This window comes from Sinohyriopsis cumingii, chromosome 3 (assembly GCF_028554795.1).
Source record: "Sinohyriopsis cumingii isolate HCF-2022 chromosome 3, ASM2855479v2, whole genome shotgun sequence".
In the NCBI taxonomy this organism is placed as follows: domain Eukaryota; kingdom Metazoa; phylum Mollusca; class Bivalvia; order Unionida; family Unionidae; genus Sinohyriopsis; species Sinohyriopsis cumingii.
Window position 1 is genome coordinate 113,298,867 of NC_142963.1, and position 25,157 is coordinate 113,324,023.

The 25,157-nt window shown below is 37.2% G+C and overlaps 1 protein-coding gene across 2 annotated transcripts in view; it reads left to right on the forward strand.

The window, feature by feature from the left end:
- Positions 1–7,558, forward strand: part of LOC149803605 (sorting nexin-29-like) — a 96,681-nt gene extending 89,123 nt beyond the window's left edge. Inside the window, exon 23 of one of the 2 annotated variants that reach the window (XR_016420233.1) lies at positions 3,260–3,364. Coding sequence is in view for 1 of the 2 variants with exons in the window: in XM_089953355.1 (XP_089809481.1) it covers positions 3,260–3,389 (130 nt within the window). In the remaining variant the exon portion in view is untranslated. Of the gene's footprint in view, positions 1–3,259 lie in introns of both variants that reach the window. The other variant, XM_089953355.1, reaches the window with a different exon arrangement.
- Positions 7,559–25,157: the final 17,599 nt, after the last annotated feature.

Sequence of the window (25,157 nt, forward strand, 5' to 3'; positions counted from 1 at the left end):
GATGTAAAATGTCATTCTTAGATGCTCTATGATACAGAATGAATAGGCGTTTATCCATATGAAATATCATGTCCGACATACACAGACTGTTTGTTGCAGAGAAAATAGGCTCCACAAATAGGAAATTATCCACACTGCATAAAAGCATAAGAAGCCAGCGCACAAATAGTTTGAAGTAAGAGTAAGAGTTCAGTGTACTCAATTATTAAAGATATCTAATTAGAGGCCCCAAAGAGGATGCCAGTTTGAATGTGACAATCCATTTGGAAGGAATAGTGTCCAGAGCACATGACACTAAATATATGTACACAAATGTTCCTGAGCAGCAAGAAGATGGTTAGTGAAAACTCTGATGTAGCACATATTACATAACAAAGACTATTGTCCAAAAGTTGAAATAAAATGGACCTCCATACCAACTCCAGCTGCAGATGTGGCTGCACCATGACCTCTAGCCAGAGCATCTTGCTGCCGCAAACTCAAATACTGCTTGAGACTGGACATGGGACACAACCACGAGTTCCGAAGGATTGAAACGCTGACACCAGCATGAAAAGGGGCCCTGTTTATTTTGTTTTTGTTTAATTAAAGATGGCAAGGTGAGTATAACATAAATTTGTCCATTGAAAATGTCATGTCTCGAATCCTCAGGCAGTTGCCTGAGGAATTTCTCTGCAATGATTGAACCGTAAATTCACCACGTTGCAAGAATCCAAGAAATGCCACCAGACACGTACTGCAGCAACAAGTCCACAGCTGGTGAACTCCCTCTTGCAACATAGTGACAACTGCACCACCATTCTGTATGTAACAGAAAATCTGGGTTTACTATGAAATGTTTTTCCTTTTTATCCCACGAAGTATACTCTTTAACCTGTTGGACTCCTGAAAAGGGTCACTATGACCAGCCTGTAGGTATTGGAATCTAATTCCAGCAAGGTACATCTTAACTGTTGAGTACTGCAGCTGCAGCAGGGTGTGACGGCATGAGATGAAATAAATCAAAACATTTGAGAGTTCATGTAAAGAGGGTGAATGAGCAACAATGTCTGACATTGCCAGAGATTCAAGAAACACTTGAAACCAGTTCTGTACACAGACCTAGTATTATCAGACACAGAAAAACAAAAACTCCTGCACATGTTGTGTCAAAATAGCATGAATTCTGAAGTCAGGGGGCACACAATATCCAGAAACATTTGTATTCCATGCTCAGAATGCCAGTGGGAGACTGAATTGTTGTAAGATAGTCACATCTTCAATGAACCCATATGAAGTGCTCTTCATTGAACCCATATGAAGTGCAGTGCCTTAGGATATGGACAGCTCTGTCAGTTGGTGCACCCATGAGACTGCCAAACTGTGCACACAATATCCAGAAATGCTTGTATTCCATGTCACAGAACACCAGTGGAAGAATGTGTTTTAAGATGGCCACGTCTTCCATGAACCCATATGAGGTAAGGTGCTCTCCAAGGAACCCAAATGAAGTGCAGTGCCCATACGATGTGGATGGCTGCATCGATCTGTGCACCCATGAAACCTGAAACCAGAAACAATTGGAAAGCAGAACCAGACAGTAGAAAGTGATATGGTAATGTGTAGAAATACCGAAGTCAGCACTGAATTACAAACTATAAATTCTATTGCTCAGGCGGATATATTTCTTAAAGACATCTGATTGCCACCTACCAAAGACCCAAATAAGACTGATAGACCCTGCTTTGCACCCTTCATTGCTGCCCCAATCATAAAATGAAACAATATTGCTCCCTGTCTGTTAATGTCAGTAGTTCCAGGGTCTGTTCTGGGATTTTTTCTGCAATGTCTGGGTCGAAAATCCAGGCACTTTTTCACATCTGGGCATTTTCAATGCATAGTTATGACTACCAAGGTGAAAACAGCTGCCATCATTCTTGGTGACCTCACAGTATGGAAGAAAAAAGGTCACTAAGCCTGTAACATCATCCTGACCAAACCTATAAGATGAGAGCTGGAAGAATCTGTGAACCTTCTTGAATATGTTTGCAAAGATTCAGACACACTATCTCCATGAACGGAAGGACTCCACCACATATCCATTGGTTGTTATAACGAAATTGGCTGAAGTTAGCCCAAACGCCAAATGGGTCTGAGATTATGTTGCAACCATCACAGAAGGGATGGAAGTTGTTTTCCCCTAGCGCTGCATTGTTGTCAAAGACAGGATCATCTAGCAGCAATGATTCTGCATGCCTAATGAATAGCATATCTGATGGATCCATGCTTCTCTCATGCCAAAATTCCTAGAGTCAATCAAGGTGTGAATTCTTTCAGCTAATGTAGCCACTATATATTGCAACGCCACCACCACGTAACTGTCAAACCATTAGGCTGGGTTGAAGTTTCTTCCAGTTGTGCATGGGCAAATTTATCTGTTCTGAGAATTGGCTGACAATCCATATAAATGATGCTGCTGTATCCCGCGATAAAAAATAGAATTACACATTTCCTTTATCCCCGGCAGAAATGAATTCTTCATCTAGGAAGTTTTTGTCTAAGCTTGGGCAAAGACTAATTCTCCAGTACATCAAGTCATATTTGGCCATTGATGGCAAGCCTGGGTGAGCAAGAGGGTTGACTCTACTGTAACGGCCACCTCAACGATTCCTGTCGGCCATGTTGTAAACATTGTCCCAGTGTAGACTGATTCAAATCCAGCACAAATCCATAAGAATAGCTTGATGCAGATAATCTAAATCTGTTTTCTTTCTGCAAATAATGTTAAAGATTTAAATGTAGCATCTGCACTGAAAGGAATGCATCTCGACAGGCATCCCAGTTGCTATATGACTGATGCCTTATCTGACAATGTTTGATCACATGTTCCAGCTGTCATCTGATTGGTTCAACATGACAACATATCTAAATTTAGTTACTAGCTTAATAACATATATTGGCTGCAATGACATCATATCTGGGCAGAGAAAGCATTGTGGACAAAGAGGGACCCAGCAAGGGGCTGGAGAAGGATGCTCTTTGTATTACTTAAACATCATTTAATCAATTAAATTATAATTGATTCAGCCAAGGGCACAGTAGCATAGTAGATGATGTTATTAAAGTTGTAAGTTTTAATTTGTTAGTCATAGGGTCATAGTAGATACTATTATTAAAGTTGAAAATTGTAATATATATTCCATACAGTTAAAGTTGTTACATTATCTGTCAGCTTAATACTGCCACCTAAGTCTTTGAATTGTTTTATTCTTTTTTTCAGTGACAAATCTGCAGAAAAGTCAAAGAAATCGTCGAAGAGAAATTCAGATGCAAATAGAATACCACTGTCCTCTAGTCCTCAACAGTTAGCAGGAGTTTCTGCATCACCTAGTCAGTATGATGGACTCTGACATTAGAGAAATGCTGCAATGATTTCATATTGTGTTCATTGTTTCATGGTCAAAATAATGTATTGGCTCCATGATTTTGAAGACTGAACTAAAATCACTGTATAAATATGTTACAGTGTCATAAAGAAATTTCAAAGAACTATTGCATGTAATAAACGACGTGTACAGTATTTTTCTATTTATTTGTTTTAATCATTGTTTTAATCATTGATAAGCTGAAGCGATTTTATCATCATTGTCATTAGTGTTTAATGTTTCTGAATGGCTGTAGATGTATGTATTTATATTTTATCATATAAATGGCACAAGATGGCATCAAATAGACTGATGTACCATTCAGTACTTTCAGCTCTTTATAATAGTCACATTCATTTATTGTCTGACATCTTGTATGCAAATGGCCAAATTAGTTACATCCATTTCTTGTTACTTTTTAAATGGTGTGCGATGTTTTACCAGTCATATCGATCTTGAATCCTATTTCTATTGCAAATGTACTTGAAGCAGCATAATTTATATTCCTGCCAAGTATCACATGCCCACTGTAAGGTTGTATGATGTTTTCAATCTTTCCAGCAATCAGTATATTCATCTGTCCATTTTAGTTCCCGCACACGGGGCCCCGAGTGGCCGAGTGGTCTAAAGTGTTTGCTGTTACGGATCACTGCCATCTCACCTCTGTCTGCGCCGGTTCGAGTCTCAGATTCAGCCAATGTAGATATGTGAGAAAGCATGCCAGTAGCTTCTCGTGGGTCGGTGGTTCTTTCCGGGGTTTTCCTGGGTTCTTCCTCCACCATTAATACTGGCCGCCATATATATCCTATCGTGTGCTGAAAAATGGCGTTAAAACCCCATAACAACAAGAAGTTCCTGCACAAAACCTCAGACAATAACCAAACTTTGTGGTTGGCTTAAACTTGGGTTAAGGAGAAAGCCTTTTGAGTTTTGGACCAAATGTAAATGTTATTGTGTCTCTAATGAGAAAAATGGTTTCTGCACAATAAAGTTGTACACCACTTCCCTTCACAAGATTTTGTCCACGACTTTAACTTTTGGTAAGCAAGAAGCATGTTGATTTTGTGTCCAAAGGTCAGTGTCACTACAACTGGAGAAGATAATGTTTCTGCACAATAGTTGTAACTTCAGACCAGTTACCTTCATGAACCTTTGTCAGTGGCTTGTACTTGAGGTAAGAAAGACACCTTTAGATTTGGGGGTCAAAGCTCAAGGATATAGTCAGAAGAAAACAATGATTTCTGCACATTTGTTTAGAACAAAAATTATATACCATGACCAAATCTTGGGGATGTTTTACACATGGAGCCAAAAAGAAAACTTATCAATTTTGGGTCAAATGGTCCAAGGTCATTGACATAGCCAAGAATACAAATTTCTGTAAAATAAATTGAGTTGCAAACTACCCTGGATCCAAACTTTGCAGATGGCTTTCTAATATGGGAAGGAAATAGGCTACATATATTTTGTTGCAAGAGTCACCAGAATTCACAGATAGTTTGCCTTCAGGGAAAGGAAGGAACCTATTTCTTATAGGGATAAAGGTCAAGGTCACTGCATTCCCTGCTAATGACAACATATAGGACTGTGAATTACACAGTGGGCATATAATGTCCTCCTTACTGTCTCTTTGGGAAAGGTACTAGTTCCATTTCATTGGCATGATATCACCAATAAAGTGTTGAAAATGAAAAACCAATGAACAGCATCCAAGTGATTACATATACCATAAATATTTATTAACAAAAGTATTTTAAAATGGCATTTTAAGTATGTTTCAGATTGCAGGCTGGTCCTTTTAGTTCAATACCATATGAAGCTTATTATAAATTTATTGGACTAGATGAAAAATGCCAGATGTAAAGTGATGTTTTAAGTTCATATGTTCAAGTGAGATTAAATTAGAACTGCATAATTCTTGTTACAATTTCAAGCTCAGAATTTTATTTTGCATATTATTATTATTATTATTATTATTATTATTTCCAAAACTATATTTTTATCACAAAAGTGGGGGATTTGCATTTTGATTGGGACCAAGTCATATTCAGTGCATTTTCATGTGTTTTCATATATTTAAATAAGAACTAATTCCACTGGCTTTATATACCAGATATAGGCATGGCCAATAAGTACACATTTGTATCCACTTTATTTTCTGATGGCAACAATATGTATAGGACTTCAACAATTTGTTTGCCTCATTTGGTAATAGGAGTGGTGAAGAGACTACCCTATTTTGTAAAGTCTTGAATTCAGAAAAACAATCCTTGGGAAAGGCACAAAACTCACATTGTACTGCATGTTATAGCCAGTAATGTGCTAAAAATTCCATAGAAACCAACAAAATTAAAACAGCTATCATACTTGCTATTTTTGTTGTGATTTACTGTCTGTAACTGAACACAAAAACTGCAAAATTATCTTTTAATGAGAATTATTGTAATTTTTGTGAATGTATTTCATTTGTTTGATTTTCAAAAATGTCATGTTAATGAAAATTGCTCTTCAAAGTATTGTTCTTTACATATTAAGCTTTTTATAAGATGCACCTGGAATGCTGGTACATTATGCAATGTCAAATCTAGGTCTATACAATCTGTGGCTAATTTAATGCATAAGTCTAAATGACAGTGTTATGTAGATTTCAGTCATATATCATATCTATTTGCTTATAAGTCTGTTCCTACTGAAAACAACATAGATCCTGATCTGCCATTGCATATTTTATTTGTTCTTCTTAACAAACTGCAGAGATCCAGAAATGCCAGCAAGTTATGTGATGACAGATCTGGGTTTGAGCAGTTTGCAATTTGACCTGACTTATAAGAGAGTATATTTGGTACTTGATGATGCTTTCAACTTATTCCGGCTATTATTTTGAGTGTGTTTATACACTTCAGACATTTGTAAGCAGATAAACGTCTGCTTTGTATATGATGCAAGAGACAACAATTTTGATTTTTTTATTATTTCACAACTTCTTTTCATCATGTAGTGATCCTTATATTTTATGACACGTTTAAAATAATAATTTCTCACAGTTTTGTAGAATTCAGAATTAACAATTCATGATACAAAGACTTGTTTCAGGATTAATGTTATTTATTATGAGCTTTATAATTATCGATACATTGTAATGTTCTATGGTGCTTATTTGTATGTATTAAAACAATGTGCAATATCAGATATCAAATGATAAAAATTGCTCCCTGTCTTAAGCTATCAACAGGATGAAGATGATATCATATTATATCTATGTCTCACTGTCTTAAGCTGTCTGTCAACAGGATGCAGATAGAGTACACATGCTTTTTGATCATCATAGTACTATGTATTTATGTGCACACATACATATATTGTTGTCATGGATACAGTTATTTTTGATGAGGTATGTATGCACTATTTCAGTCATGGCTTACAATATAAATACAGTCAAACCTGACAACAGCATCCACCCATGGAAAAGGGCAAAACTGCTTTCTCATCTCACCTTTTTCTTCATAAATAGTCATAGGCAGATAGATGAAGATATCGAGCTACACCTATCACAATGATGCGACAGGAAACATCCATTTCTCCTGATTGCATGACTACTTTTTACTCCATCCAGCAAACAAATTTCTTTGGCCCATTACCTTAATAACTAAAACCAGCTTAGCTTTCAAATTTGATATATTGGCACCATTGAGTATGCTGTCGAGGTGACTATAGTTACTAGCACAAGACAAGAAATGTTTGCACATTGATTTATACGATATTCCTTTAATTAAACAATGTCTTTCTGCACGAAGTGAAAATTCAATTTATATAGACTAAGTGGTCACTCCAGTGAATGCATAAAGCAGGGAGGGGAGAAACCAGTTTGTTCAGTCGGGTAACACCTGTTTACTGACAATAGATGGCAGGTAACTGTTACATACAGGATATTTATATAGGATGTTTGATGGGGGAAATTAAATTGGTCATTGTGAATAGGTGACTGCTGAATAAAGGTAAATGTTAGGACAGGTTTGACTGTATAATTTTTTATTTTAAAAATTTCATAGAATAAATTATGATTGGATTTTCTTATCATTTGACAAGACCTACAGTACTTAGAAACATCACTGTAATTTTTTGGCCAATAAAATTATTCAAGATCTTGTGATAAATCTTATTGACTCCTAAATAACCAGCCAATGGAGTTTCGTGAATATTCTGTCAATATGACTTACGAACAACAAGAATCTGATAACTCACAGACCACTCTTCAACAGTGGGTACCTCAGGTTGTCTCCATTTTCTCATAAGGACTCCATTTTTAACAAAATAAAAAAAGGTATTTGTTTGGCTTCAGTTTCGATTTTAGGCCTTTGAAACAGACAGGATATCGTAGGATATTATTCTTGTTCATCAACGAGTGGTTGTCTTTTGTTACCTTGATTAGAATAGGAGAATGAATAGTGAAGAGAAGATCAATATTTCTTGACCAATATCAGTAGTAAATGTCCTCATAAAAAAAGACCAATAAAAGTCATAGCCAAACTAATCATTTCTTAATCAACAACATTTTCAATAGCTCTTTTTGCCATAGCTCTGGTAACTGCACAAGCAGGATATAAATCAGGGATTTTAGTTTTCAACGGAATACGTGTTGTGATCCAAACAAGGTTTGTCAGTTACAGGTGGATTAACCACAACTTTATCTCCAGCTAGGTCATTGCATGGTAATAAATGAATGCACTCAATGGGTAAAGAAGTCATTAATCTGACTGTCACAGGTCCTGAGACTACGTCTGATGACAAATTGACACATTGGAGAGAAACAAAATTAACACAACCACTCTTCTCCCTGAAAACGAACACTGACTAGAAGAAGACCTCAGATAAAGGCAAAGTACCGGAATAATACAAGATTCTGAGACACGCCCGAGTCCCTTAATATTTTAGTAGGGATAGGCTTGGCAGAATCACCAAACTGTGGTATCAAACTTTTCAACGTGAATGGTTCATAATTCTCCATAATTAAATCAGACGGGTGCTTTGTTTGACCCAACAAATATATGGCTATCAAAACATTACTATGACTTTGACCTCTTAAAAATAAGAGCATTTGGAATAACTCTGCCTTTATTCTGTTGCTTATTTTTCAACATATGGCAGTTAGAAATAATGTGACCTTTCTTACAATAAATGCATGTAGAAAGAGATAAGGACTTCTGATCAGTCGTATCAAAAGTTTACTTCCTTAAAGTTGTGCCAGATTGAGATTTGACATGTACTCGTGTGAGACCGAGATTACATTTCTCCTTTGAATATGTTTCTGAATCACATTACGTTACGGATATTAGCCTGTTACCTCGCGAATCAAGCCCTACTAAAAGACGAAAAATCGTCTTCACGTGTTTTTATCAATAGACAAATGGAAATAACTCTTGCCCATTACCTCTCCTTGGTACCACCAGGTGCCGCTAGTGTTTAGCTTCGCTGATGTACAGACCACTTGTCCTACAATTCATCATCCGACAATCTAGCCGTTTTTGTGGTTCTGTGGGTATATCTAATGATCATTTTGTATTTATTGTGTGGATTTATTAATCTACTGCAGATTGTATGCATTATTGTTCAATTTTTGAGTGATTTTGTCACCTTTCGGGACTTCGTATTTTAAGATCACCGTCCCACCACGCTATCGTTGACATTGTATATGGTCATTATGAGTTGCGTACCTTCACAACTTTATTCGCTTACTTTGTCCATTACTTAGCTTTTCTTGGAGAAATCCTAAAGTGCTGCTTGATATTTATGCTTAGTTTATTATGCTTTAATTATTAACTAAGCATTGTACATAGGTTCATAACAGGGCGATAGGTTTCTGATACGACCTTTTCACTGCTTTGTAAGTTACAACAGTGTTTTAAGGACATAGTAATTTCAGTACATTACTTTTTTCTGCTATAATTTGTGTTTTTGTGTAGTTCAGCAGAATGTCAATTAAATGACTGCCAGTAGTTTCTCGTGGGTCGGTGGTTCTTCCGGGGTTTTCCAGGGTTCTTCCTCCACCATTTATACTGGCCTCAATGTATAGCCTATCTTGTGCTGAAAAATGGCGTTAATTCGTTCAACAACAACTCTTCTTGTGTCGTTTCGGGAGAAATGTTTGCTGTGCGCATAAAATTCACATTCAAAGCAATCGTCCTTTTGTCATTGAAGGGAAGGAGAGAAATCAAGGAAGACAACCCATTGTTCGTTATTGGCGATACCGAATTATTATGGAATATTCCCCAATTTAGGCAGCCCTCGAAGCGTAAGTGCATCCGCATGTCTGAGCACAGCCTTCGGGCCTGTAATTCCGGGCACATGGGGTTTATAACGGATCCTTTGGATCCAACTCTTAATAGTGCCGTACCGTTACCAGGAGTCCAGCCATCATCGGCCACTTCGAGATCACCAACCGTCCAGCCGTCCCAGTATGGGGATCTTTTCATTGAAATGGGTCAGCCAAATAGTTCATATGGGGAGATTAGTGATAGCTGAGTCTGTATAGCCACGCAGTCGGCATCTTATCAATGCTATACTGGAGATTTCAATGAGAAAAATATGTCTGTTACAGCCAGGCCTTTGTTATGGCCTATACCGGTGATTGCGGGACTATCTTATATCCCGTTAGCTTCCGGGCCGACCACACGCCGTTGACACCGGATCCATTGGATCCAATGCATATTAAAACCACACTTTCGCCGGCCGTCAGCCATTTCAAAATGGGAACCTTTTCATTGAATCGGTCCAGCCAACTTTGATTTATGGGGATCTTAGTGACATCTGTCCGGCCGTACTGTCGGCGATGCCCTTTCTATGACGAAGATTTCAGTGAGATATCTGTCCATTCAGAGCGACCGGTACCAGTGATAGCCGGACCGTCTTTTATACCAACTGGTATGTTTTCTTTGCAAGTAGACTCAGTTGGGCTCTGACACAACGTGAGTGCGAAGGAACTCCTTCAAATCCACAATCCTTCATATCTTACTCAGATCCGACCATGGAATGGATTGAAGTTCAGCTTTCAAGCCTCACTCGAGGGAATTTTAGTGTGTTGGCTACTTCAGAATGCCCTCCACCCTTACTGCTGGTCTAAGAATCGGTAGATGTTGATGAGGAGAAGAGACGGACTTAAGGCGACAGACACCTTCATAACTGATCTCACGGCATTTGACAAGAATGCAGTAGCTGTTCATATGTACGCTTCTCTGTTGTATAGGGTAGATAAATATGATCAATGCCCGTCAGAGCTGGTTCTGGATGTCGTGGACACCATGCAGCAGCCACACGTGAGAGGCAACGGCCAGAATTGCTAGGGTCAATGACCAGGGCTGCTCACCATACCATGGACAATACTTTGACGGGTTCGGCAATCTACCAATCAACTGTTGATACGATGTGTCGCATGTATACGATCCACGTCTCTCCAACCTTATCATGCCCTCCATTTCTGAAAGACCCTGGTCGGGTCACCTTTGCTTAGGAGGAAGAATAGAGGAAGTTCGGAGGAAGGCAGCTTAAGAACTGCCCCTCTACCTCGCCGCTCAACCCACACGGGAGTTAGGAACCACTCAGTTTCCGTCATTATGAAGGGATGTTAAGGGGTCTCAGGACAGGGGATCTCAGTCACGTGCACCAACATCGATGCCAAGGAAGCAATAGTACAGACTCTGTAAGAAACCGAATTTTAAGTTCATTGTATTCAGATAGGCTTCAGGTTTCGTTCATCAATAATCCCCTGCCTCTCCTCCTTTCCACTCTTCGCGAATACATAATCAGATCGGCAGAAGGATGCATTTTTACAATAGGAGATACGGCCTCGTGAAAAAAGCGGCGGAGCTTGTGCAAAGGCCACAACCCCAGGGTTTTAATAAAAATTTATATTTTTTGGGAAAGCAAACAGCAAGTTACTCATCGTCGACTGCAATCGCCTGAACGAATTCAAGATGGAGACGGCGAGTCCCATTCCACCAGTGTTACGAACATTTTCTCACTTTTTTTTTTCTTTGACTCGGTTCACCGTTCTTCCATTTGGCATCAACATCAGCTCCTGGTCTTTTACTCAGATTATGGATTGTGTCGGCTCCCAGTTCCGGTCGACGTCATATACAACGACGGCAGCGAATCTACTGAAACGCGTGTTAATGTATATACTACTCCAAGGCAGGAACGATCTTCTTTATCCTGTAGATCATTAGGCCTTTTAGTGAACTGGGAAAGTCAAACCTCCGTCCATCCCAGATCTTTGTCCATCTGAGTATGGAGTTCTTACCCAGTCGGAATCTGGAGCGGTTTCCTTGTGTTCGCGATACCAGAATCGTCGAACTCGTCGAGTCCGTTACCAACAAGACTTATAGTTTCGCGAGAGAGTTCATGCAACTCGTCGGTTCACTAAATGCGGCAGCGGTCATGATTCCGCATGGCCGTATTTTTTATGTGGACCTTGCAAGCACAATGGCGCCCCCTTTCAAGTCCCATTGATCAAACAGCCATGATAATGCCCGATGTTCGAACACTCCTGAGTCAGGTAGTTACCGACGCCAGTGCGCACGGTGAAGGTTCCCACCTGTTGCTGACCTTCAGTACCGTCAGCGACACATGGGACCCAGGGGAAAGGCCGCTACATATCAACATCCTAGAAATGAAGGCTGTCATCAACACCTTTCACTTCTGAAAATATCGACTCTGAGGCGAAGATGGTCCTCATTAGCTCCGAATGCTCTGTGGTGGTGACCCATGTCCTCAAACAGAAAAGCACCAAATCACTCGACTTGTTTGTTCTGATTTGGCAGTTTTTACTTTGGTGCAACAATCTCTATATCAACACACAAATTATACTCATTGTCTTGGCAGATACTCAGTCCAGAAGTGGTCAAGTCCTTCACACGGAATGGTCTCTCCATCAGTCGGTCTTCACTCGGATTTGCGCGTTTCGGGGGCGTCCGATGATCGACCTCTTGGCGATGAGGCGGAATCACAAGCCACCAACCTTCATCTCTCCAGTTCCAGGCCCAAAAGCTTGAGCGGATGATGCACTATCGACTTATTTGAGAGGGTTTGTGGGCGTTTGCCTCCCCTCCCATGGTGCTGAGTCCGAAAATGATCCAGAAGTTACGGGGTCAGAATGGCAAGATGATTCTCATAACCCGAATCTTCACCAGCATCCAATGTCACAGGTGGTCCATCCCAGCCCGGATCGTCCTCTTCTACAAGCTCAGCTCCTGCCAGGACAGCCTTGCGAGACAAACAGCTGAAATATTCGATTGTGTAGAGCATCTCTATAGCAAAAAGTAAAGACCCTCTAATTTGAAGGCTTTTGAGGGAAAGTGGCGTGATTTCAGGGACTGGTGCCATAACGACAAAATTGTCCCTCTGCATTTCTCAACTGGCCGACGTTTTCTCTGGCTCTTTGAGGAGAAACAGTTGCGCCCCAATCTCTACCAAAGGCTACCTTCCATTAATATTGGACACATTCCGGCATCGTGGCAGACGTGTTTGGGAGGAATATAGACCTATCAGATCTTTTAGAAATATTGATTTCAATCCCGCATTTTATCTCCAAATGGAACCAATGCTGGGTTTTAACATGACTCGATTCGAAGTCATTCGAACCTCTAGCCTAAACTTCGCTAAAGTCACTATCATATAGATCATGTATCCTGATAAATTTAGTTTCTGCATGCAGGAGAAAGGATTTGCATGTTTGTCAACCCTTACTCTCTTTACTTAAGATCGGATTTTTCGGTGGTTCTCTTGACACAATCGAGTTTGGTATCCCAAAATAGGATACCGTCTGTCGGTAATCAAAAAGTCGTCACTCGCTCGCTCTCTTCCATAGGGAGGTCGAGAACAACAGCCATACAAGATCCTGTTCGCGCTTTCAAACATTGTGAATAATTTAAATAAATGATTCCTTTGAAATTAAATCTCATCATTAAATACTTCAGTAAATTGAATATACAATAGGAACAGGACTAGGAATGATTAATTGTTCACTTCTTCCTGCTTTTATACATCCACACGAATCTCTATCGCGATATATTCCTACTTGATCTATGTCGCGAAACTCTCCACCTGACTTATGCTGCAATACTCAATCATACAAATGGGAAAATACCCCAAAACTGAAAACAGGTTCACTTCACAAGCTCAGATATGTCAGCTACAAAGTGAGCAATAGGTCCAAAATTGTCCCCTTTTTTTTTTTTTTTTTTTTTTTTTTTTTAACAGCAGCTTTATTTGGCAAAGAAAGTGCCCATTGTGGACGAATCAAATTCTTACGCGTGTCTACTGCGCATGTCAGTTAGGCTTACGAGCTGGCATGCATATTTACATGATTGATTGATGGTTGATTGATTGTTTGTTTTTAACGGCGCATCAGCACTTTTAGGCTATTTAGCGCCAAACAAAGTGTTATTTGTATAATCTTTTAAAACTTATAAAAGGTCCTATATCGACCAGCGATATAAAAGATGAAATGGTTGAAATTAAAAACGGTAAGATGGTAACGGTGCAAAATAAAGCTTCCCGATCAACGGGAGATGTAAAAAAGATTAATAGGTATTAAAATGGGACGGTATGTATATTGCATAAAACTGCACAAGGTGATAGCATAAAAGTCAGAGTTTTGAGTAAATATTTACGGCTTTCAAGAACTCGATAATACGAGTGATGTTTATATTATCAAAAAGTTCTTTCATGTCATGCACAACGTAATAACGATCGCGCGTAGGTTGTAGGTCAAAGCACTCTATCATAAAGTGCTTGACAGTGAATGGTTCATTGCAAGAAACGCACTCTGGTGGGTCTTCACCTTTTAGTATGTGGGTGTGGGTGATATAAGTATGACCAATTCGGATTCTTGCAATGACTACCTCCTCCCTACGAATGGTTCTGTAGGAAGGAGTCCATTCTCCTAGAGTTGGTTTGATTGCATGAAGTTTGTTATTTACAGCATCATTCCATGATGCCTGCCACTTCTGACGTAAGAACTTTCTGATACAAGGTTTAAAATCAGTATATGGTATTTTAAAATCAGATGGTTCTAGAGAAAGGGCCATTTTAGCAGCGCGATCTGCTTTTTCGTTACCTTTAATACCAATGTGGCTAGGTAACCAACAGTATATTATATTGTGGGAGACACTCAGCTCGGTATTTTTTACGAGTATGTTTTTCAATAATGGGTTCTCCAGTTTTCTATTGTGTAGTGACTGGAGTACTGATAGCGAGTCGGAGAAGATGATACTGTTTAAAATACGGTTCTTTTCTATATGTTGCAGAGCAAGGTCTATTGCTCTGATTTCGGCTGTAAAAATTGATGCTCCATTTGGTAAGCGAACTTGCGTTGTGTGATTTCCACAAACAAAGGCTGCAGCAGCCTTTTCCTCATCCTTTGATCCATCAGTGTAAATTCTGGTGTAGTTTTTAAATTCGGTGAGGAGTTCATGGTAAGAGTTGTGGAAGATAGAAGGGTTTGTTTCGGACTTTTTCCCATCGTGTAGCGTAAAACGTACTTTTGGTTGTTTAATTAGCCAGGGTGGTGTTTCGGAGATGGATGTTTTCTGAATTTTTGAAAGATCTACATTTGCAGTGTCAAGGCTGGATGATATTCTAATGCCAAAGGAAGGTATGGCGTTTGGTTTATTTTCGTATAAAGTTTTGTATTTGGGTTGAAAAACAGCCGAAAAAGCAGGATTCAGAGGGTTTGATTTTAATTTGAGAGCATACTGTGCGGAAAGCATTTCTCTACGATGCGATAACGGTGGTTCATTCGCCTCAGTTAGAAGGCTTTCACAGGGGGATGTTTTAAATGCATATTTACAAGACCATGTGATGTACAATGCCTTCGGAAATATCGAAAATTCTTTTTATCTTCATTCTTGTGTAATTAAATCCACAGGATTAGCAATAGGTAATTTCGGTGACAACTGTAATCGTGAGTCATTAGGCACGCGTAAGGGAGGCGACTTGTGATAGCAATAACCTGTCAAATTACAGATGTCACGCGGCAATTTTGAAGGTCCTATATGACTTAAAGGATTATTTAAAATAACTTTAATTCTTTCCCTCAGTTTGCAGGTAACTGACCTAAGCACAAAAATGGCATATATATATATATATATATATATATATATATATATATATATATATATATATATATATATATATATATATATATATATATGTGTGTGTGTGTGTGTGTGTGTGTGTTGTGCAAACCTTGCTGTACAGAAGTTGTCGATTCTCCAAAATGGTCCACCGTCGAAAACTGGACGCTGGAGCCAAACCATGATAAAATGCATCCAGGTCAGTACCCTGCTAAGCAGTTCGTATCGAAAAAGGAGATTTTTTTTGTCTATCCCTTTCATTGTGAAATACTTCTGAAAGAAACTGATTTAAACCATGGAAACATTGGGAAAGAATAATTTTGATTTCGGAGGTGCATTTCATTGTGGCTGAGAAAAGAGTGACGGAAGCGCACGTGCAATCAGTGTGTTTATACGATCACAAGCCGTTTTGAGAGAGACAAAATCCTTGAACCCGGAGGCTTTTGATCAGCTGTTACATGTCAGTATGATGTTGGTGTGTGTAATGGTCTATTGGTGTGTAATGGTCTATTGGTGTGTGTAATGGTCTATATTGCCTGTCATCCTTTGGAATACCAGCTTGATTAACACTTGAATTACTTACCTGTTTCAGTCTTTATGTAATATCGGAACTTTAATAACTCGAAACCCATTACATTGTAGTAGGAAATAATTGAGTATTATTTGTCCCGTGATACTAGTTTCTCTTCAGACAAGTAGGTACACGATTTTCAAATAAATAATTTATCAATGCAGTAATTATTTAATATAAAATCCATACCTATTTTAGAAAGAAAAGCGAACGAATCAAGAACTTTTATGGGGGTGGGGTGGGTGGGTTACAAGTCAATTTTGTATCAGCTTTTATAGCGATAAACATTATTATGATCTTCGTAAGGTTTTATAGACGGATTAAACAAATACGCTACAATGGGAAACTTTCCTCCTTCTGTAAATTTAATTTACAGAATATACGTTGGCTTAACATGTCTTCAGAAACGAAACTCTTAAGGAGGCAGTTTGACTTTTAAGTTTATATCATATTATTATTATTATTATTAGTAGTAGTAGTAGTAGTAGTAGTAGGCTACTAGTAAAAGTAGCTGGCCGCAAAATTTGAAAATTTTGTTAAACAATCCATAGGGGTGATTCTGCCCTATTTTCCAATAAAGATTCTTTCCAATCTGTTGCAGCTACATGTGAACTGAGTGATGCGTCTTATGAAGAAAAATAAAAATGCAATCATACATTACGTATTTCAACTTTACAGAGTCTGTATTGTCCTCAAATAGCCACGTATTTGTATTCATAACACATAATATTGAAGAAAATAATCAGACGAAAGTGACCATAACTTGTTTGGGCACTGAAACCTGTTCCTAAACGACAGCTGAAAGGGACTTTTAAAAAATTCCTCCATTATGCTTCATAAAGACGTAAAAGTTATCATAAATATAAAGAAAGGGGCCAATGAATTTTATCCTTTACGGACATATTACCTTTTATGGAAATGATTGCATAACTTGTTTGGGCAATGCAACCTGTTTCTAAACGACAACTGAAAGGGACTTTTAAAAAATTCATCCATTATAGACTGATATGCTTCATAAAGAGGTGAAAGTTATCATAAATATAAAGAAAGGGGCCAATGAATTTTGTCCTTTACGGACATATTCCCTTTTATGGAAATGATTGCATAATTTGTTAAGTGAATTTTTATTAATTGATACAAAGCAGAAATGGTTCTCTCTCTCTCTCTCTCACAAAGATTTTGAAGCGCATCATCAGTTATAAAATATATTTAGGAACCTATAATACATTACACATTGAAAACTTACAAAGGCATTACAATACAAATTAATGTTCGTGCTGTCAACATTACCTTGGCGTTTAAACTTAAATCCGGTAGAATAAGTGACAATGACTTTTGGACACCTGGAAAAAAGTGGACTCGGAGCCAAGTGGTTAACAAAGACATCGCCAACTAATCTTTCATCATATGAGCTCATCAGTGACACAGTATCTGCAGTAATATTTTATTAGGGTCGTTGTGATCTCTATTTCGAAATAAAAGTTCTGTTTACTTTAGATTGTTCTTGTTTTCTTTCTGTTTATTTTACCCGAGTTTTTATCATATAAATGAATTTTAAAAGGAAATATGTTCTCTGTTTTATGTCATATTGATATCGTTAGAATTTGTAACTGCTGACATTTGGCTGCTGCTGGAATCGGAACGAACCAGTTGCCACCAGTTCATCTGAAAGCTAATAGGTCTTATGAAACTTTCTTTCCTCGTAACAACATCAGACGTCTCATGTATGATTTACGATTGATTTTCTCTATCATCTTTTATTTTGTATAAAATGTATTTTTCCATTAACTTAGATTGGCGGATAGAAGTACTGAACGCAGGTAAAGTATAATTTTCGATTGATTTTCTCTATGATCTTTTATTTTGTTCAAAATATTTGTTTTTTCCATCAACTTAAATTGGCGGATAAAAGTACTGAACGCAGGTAAAGTATTCGGAGAGTGAGGCCGGTAAAACAAAAAAATTAATTATATCATGATCGACTGGTAGACGCGCACACACATACCATGTAACGATAATATATGACTTTATGATGGTTTTGTATGGAGCGCCGTCGCGGACGAAAGCTGGTCCATTGAGAAAGTTGCAGTTAAAATCTCGATGTAGTATGTCTAGAAATCCCATATCACGTGTTGGATCAAATTGCATGTCCTTAAAGTTCCTTTTTTTTAGATCGAGATTTAAGATTGTATATGCTGAATTATACAGTGGTGGTTTAAAGTTATATTTCCTATATCGACGTTTTACATTGTTTATTTTGAATTACACAGCGATAGTTGAAATTTCAATATCATATGTCGAGAATCCCGAATTCACACGTTGAATGTAACTGTGATGAAAGTTCCATTTCATATGGCGAGTATTTAGATTTCATCTGTTGAATTTTTCAGCAACGAGAAGCAGCCCTATTGTTTAAAAATAGGCGACCCGGGCGTCTAGGTCGCGATAGGATGGCTTGACCTACCAACGTGGTCCGTTCACGAAAGCGACCTATAGCGAATAAATTCATAGTCATTCTGGACCTGTGAATAGTAACTTTCAAATTATAAATGCATGAAAAGTAATGGCGCCTCATAATTGAATACACGAATAATGTCTCTTAATATTAGATATTATTTTGAATTGTTAAAGTGGACATTGTGTAATGTTACTTTTAACACCAACACATAATTTCTTCATATAAAAATAACAATTCAGACAACCACAATAAAATGTCCAATCACCACTGTGTAATTCAACAGACACAATCTAAAAGCTCAGCATACGAAATGGAAGTTTCAGCACACTCGATGTAATTCAACATGTTTAAGTGAAACTCTCGACATATGACATTAAAATTTCAACAACAGCCGTATAATTCAGAAGATACAATCTAAAACCTCGACATTGGACATCGAATTTTCATCCAGCGCTGTGTAATTCAACAGATGAAATCCAACTACTTAACATATTAAATGGAACTTTCAACATAAACTCTTTGAACCAATACGTAAATTAGGAATTCTCGACGAATGACATTGAAATTTCAACCACCGCCGTGTAATTCAAACGACACAAGTTTCTGTATTAAATGAATAGACATTACATACATTTTAAGAAAATTAATACATATTTGCAATGATTATTGTTGATAGACTCAACATTAATGTAAACCACCAACTCTTAAACTTAAGCAACACTTAGGATCAGGGCAGACTGTTTCAGTTATGGGTGTCATTTTTTAGATTTTGAATACACACCTATAATAGTGTGTTATGGTTAATACGAAGTAAATAATACGTTAGTATGTATATAACAGTGTGTTAGTACGAATATAACAGTTTTAGTACGAATATAACAGAGTGTTAATACGACTATCACATTCTGTTAGTACGACTATCACAGTGCGTTAGTACGAACGTAATAGTGTGTTAGTAAGAATGTAATGTGTTAGTACGAATATGACAGTGTGTTAGTACGAATATAACTGTTAGTACAAATATAACAGTGTGTTAGGTCGAATATAGTGTTAGTACGAATATCATAGTTAGTACGAGTGGAATGCATTGGATGCAAATATCTACCAATATCTGATACAAATATCATAGAAAATTAACCATTATTGATAAACAGACATACACCCATGTTACCTTTCCAAAGGATTCAGTATCGTTATATTCTCAATGATCAACCATGTTACTAATAATAATAAATTTAGACACAATGCCTACAAAACAAACAAAACAACAAAATAATAATAAACAGAAATAATAAATAAATATAGAGATAAATAACGTAAAGAAATACCAAATCTTTTGGAAGACGCACATTTCTCAGACAACGGTTAACGTGTTAAATGTATTTATGCACGAATACACTGTACCATGTTTAAACGGGATTTTGTTACGTCAGTTTCAATCAGACTGTGACATATCAGTATATGGCACGGTTTTGAGGACATTTCATTACATATGAAATATTAATACTATGTATGTATGTATGTATGTGTGTATGTATGTATGTATGTATGTATGTATGTATGTATGTATGTATGTATGTATGTGTGTGTGTGTATGTATGTATGTATGTATGTATGTATGTATGTATGTATGTATGAGAGAGAGCATAATAATGACTTGGGTCAATTGTAAATAACTTATGTACAATGTGTTCGTCATTTCCCACTCATTCCCAAGTAATCGACAGTGTTTGGTTGGCTGCGCATTCATGATGATAGCCATACAATGTTTATACTTTCTTTATTTAAACCAGCTCTCACATTTAAATCCCATGGGTCCTCTTATTTTGTTAAATCAATATGAAATAAAATAAAAGCTCATAAAAAAGAAGCAATTTAACAAATTGCAATACGATTGAGAATAGCTGTAGAACTTAACTAGGTGGCGGTCACACTCAACAACGGCAAAGACTTAACGGCCTCCTTCAGTCCACCACAGCTTACTGTAGTCAGTCCAAACTCCGTTGGAAATATAAGTATGTCTATTAGTATGTGGTATAAAAATATATGTACATAATATAACATTATAATTGTGTGAGATTTTGTCCGATATAAACCGTTTTGATCCAGCAAATAACCTAAACGGATACTGTAAGGACTAAAACTCTTTGCTGTTATAAAGAGGTGACCAGTATACAAAGGTTTGATTATCATTATAACAGCTTTATAGGGAGGACAATATGTATCCGGTCTACAGAGAAAGCCATTCTACAGAAGGACCAGTTGAGGAGATTTCATTGAACAAGGCCGAATCAGGTCAAGTGTTGTGGGCGGGCGGTGTCAAAAATTTCAAAAGGGCCTTGACTTTCCTCGAAAGAGCACCAAAGCAAACGTTTATGTGTCTGTTTACTCAGAGTGTGGATTATATCCAATAAACGTGTGCAAGAATAAAACGATTGTCAAATTTCAAGTGACCAGTACATGTACGTTTCTTATTAGCGGTGGAAGTGGTCCAGAAACCCTGGAACACAACCCCCAAGCCACTCACACTAACCCCACATCTGGCCCTGCTGTATTAGATCCTTTTACTTGTGTATATCGAGAACATGGTTACTTTTAATAATCTTTCATGCTGTCCAAAATTAATTTTAGACATAACAAGGATGGGATTTATTTTTATTGTGTCTGTCAATCTCACATCACATCCATGCTACTTCCAGCATACCCAAGAAGAGATCATACTTGCGAAGGATTTATGGTAGCTGATGTAATAAATGGTGACCTTGATGAAATAAACAGTGACCTTGATGAAATAAACAGTTACCTTGAGGAAATAAACAATGACCTTGAGGAAATGTTGCGAGATTAAAGAGAATAATGCTACCGTATATAACCTGTTTAAAATTTCTTTAGTGACAGATTGATAAAAAAACAACAACACCACAACAACAAAAACCTGCTTGAATTATTAGGTGTGTTAGGAAGCATCATATTATTATATGCTCATTTTGTTCCCCGTTAACTTTACATTATAAGAATCGTGCAGTATTACCCGATACTGAACCCGCGCGCCAATACACATATAGCATTCGAGTGCATAAGGAACTAGTTTCTATTGTAAACAAGCACTGGACGCAGATACCAGCACGTTTGATTTGTAAACAAGTCATGTACACTCGCGTAAGAGGCGCTTTACGTTGTGGTTGTTTAAATTTGTGTCTGAATGAACTAAAACAGATGTTACGTGGACTGCCACATACCAGCTGCTTTGGCACATTCCGCGTTGATACAATGTTTCTGATCTAGGCTAGCTACAGTATACAACAGACGCCTAAAAAATGTTCTTACAAATAACATACAAGTGACAAGTCATATACTGTCTTCTTTAGCTGGTAATACATCCTGAATTTCCTCAAAATGTACTTTCTTAGTTCTGCAAATCCGAATTACACGAACCATGTCATAGGTTCTCAATCTTGATTACACATTTCGAAATTGTAATGTTGTTTCGATGACAAGTGCAGTTTCATCCTCCTTACTGCACTCAAAATGAAATAAGCATTAAATTCCATAGCGTCTTTTTGATAATTGCAATTGAAAGACTTCATATTTTTCCCACATTATGATTTCAAACATTCAGTGACAGAAACAGAAACACATTTGCAGATGTCAACACGCTTCTCCCTAGCTTCTTTAATCCCATGTATTTCATGTGGAATTGTCACATACAAATCCAGTTCATAATCACGAAATTTCGTAGAATCGAAAAAAATACCAAAATCTATTCATTCCAGATCAAATGGAAAAGTTGTTGCAATGCACATTCATTCACAATATGACTACAAATTTCAATTTTAACTAGGCACGCCATTTTGTTTCGAAAGTAATGTCGAGCGCGCGACTAAGTTCCAATTTATCTGGGCGGAGTTATGTGCGCAGTAGTAATGTTGATATTATGTAATGATGAATATGCGCTTGTGTATTTAGTGTGGAATACGGCATACATTCATTTACGTTGTTTCTTGTAGTGTATTTTGTTTATATAATTAAGCCTTAGGTAGAATAAAAAAATGAGCATATAATAAAAAGGTTACTGCATTTGTATGGAAAAATATGACCTCGTTTTGTCCGATGGATATACTGCACTCCCAAGGTCGTGCAGTATTCCATCCAAAAAACTCGTTCATATTTTCCCATACAAATGCAGTAACCTATAAATACAATGCAGTGCATCCAAGAGTATCAGCCCGGTCATTACGTTTATGGTATGCATAATTCTTGTAACAAATAAAATAGGAAAATTAGATATATTTTGCAACATTTTCAACTGTAACCCTTAAAAAATTGCTTTCAGCTGAGACAGAAGGATATAAAATATACCAGTCATTACCTCCTTAAACAGGTCAGTTCTGTCAAAACTCAACATGAAGTTCAATTACATATTTAGTGCTTTAATTTATTGTTACTTGGGTGGTAAAGTGAAGGAAAAGATTGAACAAATATGTATATTTTAATTTCTTTATCCATATTTCAAGGAACAACTGCTTCACTTATTATTAGCATAAATTTATTTAATTTTCTTTTCTTTACTCCCTTTGGTTTCCTGTATCTTCTCCAAATAAGTTGAACAGATTCTAAAAATTTTTAGACTTTTTCCAACTTCTGCCAATATTACTTTCAGTTTTCCTGGTTCTGTGCTCTTTCTCTGGATTTTTTCTTTGGAGACCTAGAAACAAAATTGAGTTTCCAAGTAATTGCACATCACCTATTTTTTATTTGCGCCGTCATAGAAAGGTTGACTTTAATGATGTAATATGGGCAGAGTTGGAATTCGGGAAAAGATATTTCCTTAATAATATTTCATCATTATTTTTAGGCTATGATTACCAGAAATATGTTGGCTGATGTTTCACCTACTTTCTTCTGGAGTTGCATGGACCAGGCAGACAATTAGCAAGTGACATTATATGTTCCTAATAGTAACCCTATGCTTGTTGTTTCTAATGTGCTGATACAATCCACAAATACAGACGTGCAATTGATGTCTTACACGTTTCCAAAACTACTGGACCAGTGTTGATCCAATTAGACGGAAAGCATCCTGGTACGAGACCTTTCAAGTGTATACAAATAGGGTTAATTCACCTTCAAATATAGCTAGCGTTACTAAAAAGTAAAATAGAAAACGATCTGTCATCCGTCAGCAACTGCTATTTTAAAATTCTTTTGAAAGCCCACAACACTGTTTTGAACCAAACTTAGCCAATATTATACTATATCATATTGTCATATTGTCATAAAGACCTTTTAAGTTTGTTCAAATAATGCCGATCCACCGACAGACATGGCCATCGATTCTACAATTAGCCTTTAAATGGCGTCATCTTCAAACACTAGGTAGAACTGGATTGGATTAGATATATGGCGTCTTTGCATGACGACCTTTCAAACGTATGCCAACGATGCTGAGAAACAGCTTCCCCAAACGGCTGAATAGAATTTTACAAAAATTAATAGAAAACATTCTGACTGCTTGAGAACCTTTCCATCTTGAACAAACTATGCCAATCCATCATCAATTAGTGGCGCTGTTACTAAAACTAAAAACAAATCTTTTACACGATAACTTCCTCAAAAAACAACTTGACAGAATTCGAACAAAATTAACAGAAAGCTTTTCGTATAGAAGGGATTATAAGTTTGTATCTAAAACAAAAACGGCGGCCCTCTGACCTCTAGCAAATTTTTAAAATATTCAGTCTGACACTGTTTAAAGAGCCGGTGTAGTATTTAAGATTTTTTGTTCACCTGATAATACGGCCAAGTTAGCTTATGATATGGTTATGCGTTCTTTGTGCGTCATCCGTCTTCAATAATTGCTTGTTAGCATTCTGTTATCCATATTGTTATCCAGTTTCTATCAAATTTGACATATGAACATATATAATCAAAATCTATGAAGACTTCGATAATGAACAATATTGATGTCTGGAAATGATGTGTTGTTTTTTTTATTTTATCGGATTATCTGACCATGTCACAACTCTAGAGGCCATATTTCTGACCAGTTATGAGCAAACTTGGAATTTTACGCTTGTATTGTTAAGATCTCAGATGAGTTCGGTAATCAGGTAGATTCACTTATATACATAAGGTCTTTCTGTAGCTGGTAGGCAGAACATGTTGCCACTCTGGAGTGCGTGCGTATTTCCGATCGGACTTTTGATCTAATTTTGAAAAATCGTATATATCATCGAAACTCTTAAGACTTCGATAATGAGATAGAAACACTTACACTAAGAAGATGATTTTGCATCTGATTGGCTGGGCTTATTACCAGTTTGCTTGTACTATTAGGACCTGAAATAAGTTTCATAATGAGCAAGATTTTTATAAATGAAGTTTTCTTCCATGTGATTGTCTGAGCATGTGGCTTCTCTGGGGAGCATATTTCTGATCAGATTGTAATCAGACTTGGAATTTATGTTTATATCATCAACCTCACCTGACATTTCGATTACGCGCAAAATGCATCTATATTAATGAGGTGATTTGATTGGTTGATTTAAATAGTTGATTGGCTGGGCTTGTTAATACTCTGGAGTAGATATTTTGAT